A 10,820-nucleotide genomic window follows, 5' to 3' on the forward strand; every position below is an offset into this window, starting at 1 on the left:
CTTCAACGTGTTTAATTATTTTTTGGTTCAACATTATTAAAATATCATGCGTGTGCTCTTGTAAGTATAGCGTTACAAGAGAGTGAATTTCGTTACATTTTCCTTTTTTGAAAGATTAACATCTTTTAACATATGCGTGGAGGTCAGTTGGGTGTAGATAATTCGATATGAAAATTATTGAATTAATTTTCCTAAGTTTGATGAAGAATATATCTATGTAAGTAAATTATTTAATGTGCATTTAATGCTGAGTCCAAAAACGATCTCTTGTCTGTGGCGCGTGATAAATTCAAATCAGCCTTGATTTTATTATTGCCGTCTACGCAAATGAGTGGCGTTCGCGTTTGTGTAAGCAATATTTATTATAATGACATATTATTTATTCAGCGGATATATTAAATTCATGAGCAAACTCTGTATTTTTACACGATTTAAACATTATTTTTGGATATGTAAGCTATTCAGACTAAATACTTGTCCATAACACAAACGCATATGAAGACCAAAAAAAATCCACTGTTTATTTTACTCATAATTTCATCATAATACAAAAGTAAATCGTTGTGTTGTTTTTCAGTGTTTATCTAAATTATAAAGTGACAATTAACAGAATTTCACTGCAATTTGTTTATTTATTGGTTAACTAAGTCAAACTTCAAATAAGCCAACATGAAAACCCAGTTAATTGGATGTCGAGGTACAGTGTGCAAGAGTAAACTTTTTACATGACAGCGGATCATTAGACTTTAGTCCATTAGTTAACAAGGGTGATAGAAATAAATGCATTTAAAAAATCGATTGTATCAATTATTCTAGCTGTCACAAACTAAAATCTTAGGCACTTACTTGCATCTCTTAAATATTACATATTAATATGCTTTCATTTCTCAGAACGACATCAAAAGCCATCGATCAATGTCGTTATATATTTGTAGTCTCATCAATCATTTAACTTAGAAAATTAATCGCGCTCTTGTGTGTCCTAAAATCATTTCGAATAAAAACCCGTGTCGCGTGTGGTGAGTGTAAAGCAGAGGAAAGGGTCAGTACAGGTTTCCACTGAGCGCGCTGTTCGAGATCCAGGGCTGAACGCAGTACATGTAAGGGCAGCATTGATATGACTGGTATAGGCGCAGATAGTGGGGCGGGAGAAAATCATCCGCTCCGTACTGCCTCTGGTCGTCCTTCACTAGCACCCTCACTGCCACCCGCTTGGCCAGCGTGGAAGCCGAGGTGGCTGCGAGCTCAGCCGCCATCTGCCGCCGTTTTGTTTTGTATCTGCGGTTCTGGAACCAGATCTTCACCTGAGTCTCGGTGAGTTTAAGCGCTCCTGCCAAGTGCGCGCGCTCCGGGCCGGACAGGTAGCGCTGCAGGTTAAAACGGCGCTCCAGCTCACACACCTGCGCGTGCGAAAAAGCGGCGCGGCACCGCTTCTTACTGGCCTTCGGGTGATGATCGGCGAAAGCACAGCTCTCCCTCTTCTCTTGATCCAGATCTGGAACATGCACATCAAGATCTGTATAAGAACGGATAAAGTGATTAAGTCCGTTAAATCTGAGGATTTTGTTGGACTATTAATGGGGAAAAGCTTAGGGTATTTTGTAGAGCATCTCTCAGCACGCCTATCTCTTATATGTCAGCCTAGAAGCCAATGTTAAACAACTCTAAACTGGATAGATTATTTGTTTGAGTGCGTTCTATACAGTTTTCCCCAAATTGTATCATCTTTATTAATCATACAGCAAATAAATGTTTTTTCTCTATATTGTAAACTTACTTTGTCTGTTTTCTGTATGCAACGTCTCCTCTCCTGTAGACTCCTCTCCACAGGACTGTCTGTCCGATGATGTATCAAGGTCGAGTGCGCAAGGAGCGAGCCTGCTGTGTCCGTACACGATTCTTCCCTGTCTGCTTCCATCCTCACTCCCGCCCTGACACTGAGCGGATCCGGGACAACTTATTCCCTCTACCCTCCCGAGAAGCTCTGCCTTTACAAGTTCGTCGCTGTATTCCCGGGAGAGTCGATTATTTCTGTGAGAATCAAGCCCTCGATTCAGAATGTTATGTATTGAGAATGAAGAGTTGTCGCTCGCCATTTACAACATTTATATAACCTTCGGGTCAGAAATACGCAGGTCCTCAAAATTCTCCAAAAATTTAGACGATTAAAGGGATATATATATATATATATATATATATGTATCCCAGTTGTTTTCTCTTTCTTTCTTTCTTTTTTTTTACATGCAAAACCTGACTTTGCTGGAAAGATTGACGCTGCCTTCCACTTTTACATTGGTTTAATTGTGGTGAAACTCCTTCTGGGCCAATCAACAGGCAAAGTGTCAGAATAAGTCATGCCTGCATTAACACTTTCTCCACTTCTATAGAAACGGGGAGCTGGCCAATGGACTGGCTGTGCCGCGTAACCCCGCCCACTCAGCCTCTCCCGTCCAGGGCTTCCAAAAGTAGGCTATTTAATTAAAGATCACTGTCATTTAACCTTACTTCATTTAGGAATATACAATTTTGTCATTTAAACAGACGTGTTTGTGTGCTGTCACTGTAAACTGCTAATTTATTTGAGGACAGTATGGTTTTCACGAACAGAACTTTAGTTTGTGTAGTATAATGTATACATTTTAAACAGTGGGATATTTGTTTTTATTTGACACAAAGAAAGAAAGAAAGAAAGAAAGAAAGAAAGAAAGAAAGACGCATTTAAAGTTAAACGGCAACTCAGGACGTTTAAGACCATTAAAACTTTTAAGTCAAAATCATACAGAAATATTATCATTCGGCGAACAATGTTTTATATCTGTGTATTCTGCAAAGGGTTAATTAATCCTTTAGTTCCATTCATCTTAACCTGTCGTGGCTTTTAACCTCAGTGTTTGCTTCTGAACGCAGACCTTCGAAACTCCACAGCAACTGCGTTTACAGAGTCATCATAAACCAAAAAGAGTAAAGTACAACATTTGCATTGAAAATTATGTGATTGTATATGTTATAATGTAGATTATTTAATTTGATACAACACTGGACAGTGTTATACAGACCTATATACTGTATACAAAAGCTCACCTATTGTGGATCTTAGTGCCATCAGCGTCTCCTACCGTCCGTTGTTCGGAATTTTCCTGATCTCGCTTCATTATCTCGCAATTAATTATTTTTTTACTGTTCAAAGGCACATGGCTATGCTGTACTTAAATTGTATATTGTCCTACAGATCTACGTGTTTTCTATTTGTTTTAAGACTTATTTATGTTATAAAGAACTTTCTAGGACATATTCACTCTGTCACGTGCTACTGGTGATCAGAATTTTTGTTCTTTTTCTCTTAACTATCAATGAAATGATTGACAGTTTACTTTATTTCTTTCACTAACAATAGGTATAACATTACTTTGCACTAGATCGGTTTTTAAAAATGTTTTAAAATAACTGTAAAACCTTGAATGCCCAGACACATGTAGTAAATCTATCTATCCATCCATCCATCCATCCATAAAAACATACATGCATACATACCTTCAGATTTTCTGTTTGCACTGTGATCACATACTAGATAACACCACTGTGTTCTAATATAATACTGATAATCTGTTCGCTCTGTCTGCCGAGCTGGAGGTGCATTACCCATGTCTCTTGGTGTAACTCCTCTCATCTCCTGGACTTGCCTAATTGACCTAGATGCTCTACATCGGGTTTGCTCTCCCCTGCTTATGCATCTGGAGCGTTTTGAATTTGTTTCTCATCTCCTGTAGCTTTGGATAATCTGACATAGATTTTTGGATGCACATCCAAAAATAGAAGTTCGCGGCTGACCCACTTTGCCGGTTCTGCGATAATATTTCTTGGATACTACAATCCTGTTTGCTGATTTTAACTATTCGCGTTATTCTAATCAGGATGGCGATTCGGAACCTATCGAAAAAAACACTGGGCACGAGAAAGCGACACACCCTGTAAGGGCCACCGCAGTGCGCGATGAATATACTCGTATTTATATTACGAATATATTCACGTTTAGAGAAAAGCTATCTAAGCCAATGCACCTACTGGCATGTGCAGAACTTTACAGGTTTTGGAGGCGGGGGGAAGCATGGGGACCAGGGGGAAAACAGTGGTTTCAAAAAGAATATGCACAAAAACATACACAGTAACTTCAGCGATGTTACCCACTACACTATTGTTCCCCTGCCACTATCTCCTGTAAATCATATACAGTGTAATAAGCTTACCTCCAGACTAATATACTGAACAGTACTACTGGAATACTTAAGGTTGTTTTGTTTTCTATTTGATGCCAAGAAACTTTGGCAGAAATATAGCTCGCCAAAAATACACTGTTGTGTGCACAGAAATAAGACTATAGCCCCTCCTCGTGGTCATCAATGGCATTTAAAGTTTGCGTGAACTTTAAAAGTCAGATTTAGCCGTTAGAGGGCGCACACTTTTAGATTTTCAAACCAACGAGCTCAATCTGTGCAAAATTTCTCTACTTCTTGGACCATTAGTCCTGGATTCCAGTGGACCGCTAGTTACAATTAGCCAAGATTAGCACCTCTTTATCTCCGTTCAGCTCTACTAACTAACTAACTAACTGACTGACTGACTAAATGACATTATACAGATACAGCATGATTTTTAAAACACTAATCGTTTAATTAGAAGACACTGGCAACCGATCATTACTTCTGTTAATATTTTTCAGTTTCTCCCCCCAAATATTATCTTTACTTTCTCTCCTTTCTACTCTGTTAGAAACTGGAGTTTTTCTTTAAAAGCACTGTTAAACTTCGTGCTTTGAATAACTGGCTACTAAACTGAAGACTCGGTGTGTCCGGCTTATGCTTCTTTTTCCTAAAAAAAAAAAAGAATAAAACATTAGGTAAAACCAGTTAGTGTTTTTGTGGCAGCGGGTATGATGGGAATAAAATTCTCGTTGATTAACATTAGGCGCATTTATGCGTGAATGTTGAGTTGTCCCAGTGTAATTTTTTTTTAAATAAATTTACCTGTAGTTAAGGATATTTATACATTTGTAAGTACACTATCTATCTATCTATCTATCTATCTATCTATCTATCTATCTATCTACAATAATAATAATAATAATAATAATAATAATAATATATTATTATTATTAGTTTTCTTCATATAAAATATAAATACCTACTGGTTTTCACCCCCCCCCCCCCCCACACACACACACAAAGAGCACACAAATTTGTTTATTTCTAGTCAATTTTACGATTTATTTCATAGACATATATTATTTCCCTTGTATTGTTTTTTTTAAAATAGCGCAGTTTTCGATTAATTTACCATGCATTTCTAAAACGTGTATTATTATTATTATTATTATGCACACGTATTCTACACAGTGTTCTAAAAGTATCAATACATATAGGAAGTTATAGCAAAATGTAATTTTATTTACAAAAAATCTTATACATTATTGCCATTTCTTTGTAAACACACAAAAACCGTAATTTATCCGCTCATGAACTCATGCGTTATAAATCTAACTGCAATTCGAATGCGTTCCTTTAAATGATCTTTGCGCTGTAACATTTCCTGATGGCCTATACATGCCCCCGTGCGTTTTAAAAGAATGTCTGAAAAGAAGAAGAAATTATATAAACTAGGTATGCAAATGTTTGGAAGACATTTTATTTAAAAAATATATATATATTTCTCCTGTGTGTGGAGACTTTTGGTGCAGCCTCTTGCATGTTTTTAAAATTTCCTGTTCATAGGCATTGTTTATTTGCAGTAATAAAGCAGTAAAGCAGTAACTGCTTTATCCTGAGCAGGATCATGGTGGCTTATCTTTTTCAGTATATGCAGTGGCCGGAACGCCACTCCATTGTAGGGCATCACAATGGCGGGAGGAAACGCACTCGGACCCTGGACCCGTGAGGTGACAACATGCGCCCTTGACTGTATAGTCCTATAATTCTATCTGGTGTGATTATTCACACGTGAAAGCAGCAAGTGTCCCAAATTTTGGTTTAAACACTGTAACTTCAGGGAGATGTTGTCTTCTGTTTGCAGTCACAACAGAACCGACTACTAAATAAACACTGATCTGTGCATGCTTATATCGAGTCAAGTCTTATCACCATGTTGGGGATTGCAATCTGCTACTCCTGTTTACTCACTAAAATAACAAGGCCTTGAAGTGCGGGCTCTCAGGTATATAAGCTAACTGAGATTCTACACGTGTAATTTTTATTTTTAATAAAACTACTCGGTTACTATTTTAAGTCCATCCGTTAATGCTTCTTCTTTAATCAAAACAATCAAATGTATTGTAAAAAGTATATTCATTATTAATGACAAACCTTATATGTAATAAAAGTCTTCCAGTGTTAGTATTCTTTAGAAATAGTATGGTCAAATGTTATCTGGAACCAACTATTAGGGTATGTTTAGGGAAACTCCACGCAGGCTAAGCCTGATGGAAGGGCTGTTATATCTGGTCCTAGATACAAATCATGAGAAGAGGTTGTGTGTGAACGCGCCCTGGCGTCCTGAGGCATCGCCGCTCTGTCGCCAGCGCTATTTACACTCAAGGGTCTAGGCCACTTATCCTGACACCAGGTATGTCCTACCGGTAGTGCACTAGTCAGAAGAAGTGGTCATCCTTGCTTTCGGCGCAGACAAGGTCTTTTCGACGCTTTGTTTACATTTCTATTAATCTCCATTAAAAGCTTCGGCAACGGCTAAACTATATGCAGGATAAACGTTAAGTGTCTAACGACAAAGTTTTCTACTGGAGCTCGCTTTAACTGTCGTACATTTGCGAAAATGTAATTGCATCTATCTATCTATCTATCTATCTATCTATCTATCTATCTATCTATCTATCTATCTATCATTTCTTAAACCACTTTTTTTAAAGTCACTGTTGGACAGAAGCACCTGGTGTCCAAATAGATTTTTAATCCTGCAACATCTCCAAAATATTTCACTTGCAATAGTATATTGTTCTATAATTATTTTAGAGATAACTTCTATTTGAACAGTGGGAATACAAAGTCACTTTGTATCATTTTTAAAGCATCGACTAGACATTAGGTCACATTCATCGCAAAGCTGCAATCGAGTCTAGCTGAATTACCAAAACGCTGATATTAATGTCCACTCTTTATGTCTGTTTAAGTTCCCCGTCGAGCTTCTGCTTTTCGTCAGCAGGCCTCGTGTGCGCCTGGCCTCTCTCAACATAAATAGCCCATACAACAACTGTCTTCATGCTCGATCGGTGAACACGCAAATGAATCAGTGAGAAGCTCTGGGAAGCTTGGAAACAACGTGCATTTCACTGAATCACAAATCGGAACGAATATTCTGACTGGTTTTATTTTATAACAATCTCTCATGCAAAGGCGCGGAGGGAAACATGGTTCTGTCTTGCTTTCTTTTTTAAATCACTGAAAACCTTAGGCAGGCTATAGAAAACTTTATACTCTGGCCCAGTTGAAGAGCTTGGTGTTCCTTCATTCATTCTGTCTTCTGATTTCACAAATATACTTTCACGAATATGTTCACTGCGCATCAGATGATGCTGTATTAAACATCGAGCTGATTTTAACGCTTACTTTGAATACTCTAAGGCAACAACAAAAGAGCCCAACAGAACTCAGCTGCATACAATATTATTCTCAGTATAAAATATGATAATGATTTTTTTTTAAAAATGTGCACATTTTGTTTTCATTTATATGAGGTCCTAAAATAGATGGTCATAAAAATGTGTAACTCTGATCGTAAACTCGTTCTAGATAAGTATGATTTAATACAGTCTATGCTACAAATTGTAGTTATTTAGCAACAGAAATGATTGATAAAATTTTCTGTTTTATATGCGTGCAGCTCCCAGCGTCCAAACTTTTATTTAACATTTGGTCCAACGCAAGGCATAGAAATGCTGCAATACCATGAGATGCCAACCAATTGAAAAACTAATACTTCATATTAATGAAAATATTTTAAGCAACAACAACAAAAAAAACAAAACAAATTATTTTACATGCAATTAACACGTTTGGGGGTCATTACATATTTTATACATTCGCAAATGTAATGTGTCCCGGCTGATCTGTAGCGTGCTGCTATAGTCAGAATACAGTATAGATAATGAATTGCTATTGGCGTGAAGCTTCTTATTCAAGCCTGTACAGAAGACATGTGGTTGTGGTGGCACTATTCTACCACGCCCGGATGCCCTGCAAAGGTCCTTGGCACGATGAAACGGAAGTCCCTTGTGATGACTGTGGCTGGGAGTGTGCTCCGAGATTATTCAGACTCATGGACATTAATGGGTTTGCGCCTGTGTTTGCTGGGAGTGCTGGCAGACTCGGATATGAGCAATTGTAGGCGTTTGAATATGCGGCATTATTATAGCTTGAATAACCATTATACCCGTACGGGTTGGACCCCACGGCGTAAGTAGCGTTATAATTCTGTGATCCAGAAAGACAAGGTTTGCCGTCCCGGACTAGAACCGGCACCGCAACGCGTCTCGGCGGCGGCGGATGGTGATGATGATGACCAGCCATCTCCAAGCTTTTGTCTTGACGCTGGCGCTTGCATTTGTATCTTCGATTTTGAAACCAGATTTTGACTTGGGTGGACGTGAGTTTCAGAGTGTTTGCCAAATGTTCTCGCTCGGGAGCGGAGAGATAGCGTTGCTGCTTGAAGCGCCGCTCCAGCTCGAAAACCTGTGCCTGGGAGAAAAGCACCCGCGGCTTCCGCCTGGCTCTCTGCCTCTGCGCTCTGTCTGGGTCCGAGGGCAGCTCACAATCCGGGGATCTCACTGCAGCACCACAACTCTCTGCAACACACACACACACACACACACACACGGGAGCAGAAAATAATAATAATAATAATAATAATAATAATAATAATAATAATAATATCAGTCAACGTAAGTAGTTTTTGTGACGAATTCATTACACTTTTATAATACTACAAATAATAAAAAATCATTTGCTATAAATCCTGAAACACAAATGAAAAGACGCAATAATTTTACCTTTAATTTAAGATAATGTTTATTTTTAGGATATAAGCCAATTTGTTTTTAAAACTATTATAAGAAAAAAAAACCTAGTAATAAGTCAGCAAAAAGACGCTAATCTTCATTCCAAAACAATAAGGATAAATACAGCCATTAGTTGAAAAAACAAAATTACACTACAGATAGCCTATGTAAAGATTAATATGTTTTGTTTTTCTTTAGAGTTTCAAACTTACTTGAAACTTTGATTAAGCTAAGTCTTAGTTGTAGTTTTTTTTTTTTTTTTTAATTAACGCCTAAAAGTGCAAAGCACTCACTGGTTTCCTGCTCTTCGAGGTCGTCCTCTAACTTTGCGTCTACGACGTGCCCCAGAGCAGGATGGCCAAACATGGGCGGAGAAAGGCTGCTTTCCACCAGGTTGTCTTGTACAGAGAGGGCGTTGAGGAACGCCATCCTGTCCTCACTGTCCGAGAATCCGGGGCTCTCTGCGCCTCCAAGCAGGCAAGATGGTGGAGTGTGAAAGCGCTGCTGGTGCTGCTGTAAATCCGGTAGAGGCGCTTGCAAAGACTGGCCGTGCTGGTGGTGAGATTGCTGCTCCAGTTTTAGTATGTCCTTGACAGAAAACGGGGTTGACGTTACTGGGCTGGGAAGCATCATCGGGCTCTGTTCAGCGACATCTAGAATAGGAGCTCTTGCTGAACTGGCGTCCTAAAGCACTGAGTCTTACTAAAAATATTTATTTTAGATAGGCAAAGATTACATGGAAACATACCCCACTTGTGAACTAATTTTCCATTTTCGGAGAAGAGCGACAAAGGCGCGCAGAGGGACGAGCAGGGTCAGTCCCCTCGTGAAAGCATTGAGCTTCGAGACACTGCTGTGTGTTTTGCAGCAGTTTCTTGAAGTTGTGGCGTTGCTTCGTGCTGGTGATGTCATGCTCCCGGGGCGGGCTGAAGACTGAAGGAGTGACGAGCAACTTGCCCTCAGTACCAAATCAACTAGCTCCATGTTTCATACTCTGTCTGAGTAAAAGAGGTTCCTATTTGACCGCATATTTTAGGATCATGTAAGGTGCAGTGTTGGCTGTGATTAAATTATTATTATTATTATTATTATTATTATAATTATTATTATTATATTCAGTAGCCTACATGCATGTCTTTGTAGAGATAAATAACAGCTGGAGTATAAAGTTTTTAGCCCTACGTGGGCAAATCGCACACATGCAGCTGTACAAATGCCCTTACATGTATTATTATTATTATTATTATTATTATTATTATCTTATAATTATGATTATTTTTATTATTATAGGTAGTATTCGTAGTTTATGATTGCTTTCAATGCTATATCTGATAAAAGTTCAAAGCTTGTTTCTCAGAAGGATAAAATGTAATTGCATTTTTAAAGTATGAGTCTCAGCTATCATTACAAAGCTTTAATATTTCGCCACGCAAACAAATCAAGTGAGTGGGATCAACAGTGCTGTTGAAGTGGACGTGTACACATGACCTTTAGAGATGACCAACCGCAGTGCTGACTCAGTTACACTGTTTAGACAGAAGTTTATTCGTAACGTATTTTGCAATGTCAATTAGAAAGATGTGTATAAAAATCTATTTCTAAAACAAACAACAGCTCTCACTCAAATTGATATCAAATAAGGTTGGAAAACATTTTGTTTAGCCTAATCCAGCATGCCGATGTTTGAGTTTCAGTGTTAAATTCCCTTTAGGGATGATCTTATAAAAAACTAATAACTATATTATATATAAGCATATATTTA

The 10,820-nt window shown here is 38.2% G+C and overlaps 2 protein-coding genes across 3 annotated transcripts; both read right to left on the reverse strand.

Annotated features, from left to right (window-relative positions):
* Positions 1 to 365: 365 nt before the first annotated feature.
* On the reverse strand, positions 366 to 2,317 carry nkx3.3 (NK3 homeobox 3). Of its 2 annotated transcripts, none has more exons than XM_053502706.1 (2): positions 1,778 to 2,317; positions 366 to 1,495 (listed from the first exon to the last, which is right to left on the reverse strand). In XM_053502706.1, the coding sequence occupies exons 1-2, from the start codon at positions 2,094 to 2,096 to the stop codon at positions 1,044 to 1,046; spliced, it is 771 nt and encodes a 256-aa protein (XP_053358681.1). In that variant the 5' UTR covers positions 2,097 to 2,317; the 3' UTR covers positions 366 to 1,043. The 2 variants fall into 2 exon arrangements, with proteins under 2 accessions (XP_053358681.1, XP_053358680.1); XM_053502705.1 differs by having other exon boundaries at positions 367 to 1,516.
* Positions 2,318 to 5,287: 2,970 nt separating this feature from the next.
* nkx2.3 (NK2 homeobox 3) lies at positions 5,288 to 10,086 on the reverse strand. The gene is made up of 2 exons (XM_053503043.1): positions 9,352 to 10,086; positions 5,288 to 8,845 (listed from the first exon to the last, which is right to left on the reverse strand). The coding sequence occupies exons 1-2, from the start codon at positions 9,689 to 9,691 to the stop codon at positions 8,220 to 8,222; spliced, it is 966 nt and encodes a 321-aa protein (XP_053359018.1). The 5' UTR covers positions 9,692 to 10,086; the 3' UTR covers positions 5,288 to 8,219.
* Between the last annotated feature and the right edge of the window lie 734 nt (positions 10,087 to 10,820).

This window comes from Clarias gariepinus, chromosome 8 (assembly GCF_024256425.1).
Source record: "Clarias gariepinus isolate MV-2021 ecotype Netherlands chromosome 8, CGAR_prim_01v2, whole genome shotgun sequence".
In the NCBI taxonomy this organism is placed as follows: domain Eukaryota; kingdom Metazoa; phylum Chordata; class Actinopteri; order Siluriformes; family Clariidae; genus Clarias; species Clarias gariepinus.

Excerpts from the sequence above, each read along its gene's own strand:
- nkx3.3 (XM_053502705.1), bottom strand. The coding sequence starts at position 2,096 with ATGGCGAGCGACAACTCTTCATTCTCAATACATAACATTCTGAATCGA. Across the intron at positions 1,517-1,777 it reads GCATACAGAAAACAGACAAA|ATCTTGATGTGCATGTTCCA; the intron begins GTAAGTTTACAA and ends GTTCTTATACAG.
- nkx2.3 (XM_053503043.1), bottom strand. The coding sequence starts at position 9,691 with ATGATGCTTCCCAGCCCAGTAACGTCAACCCCGTTTTCTGTCAAGGAC. Across the intron at positions 8,846-9,351 it reads CCTCGAAGAGCAGGAAACCA|AGAGTTGTGGTGCTGCAGTG; the intron begins GTGAGTGCTTTG and ends TGTGTGTTGCAG.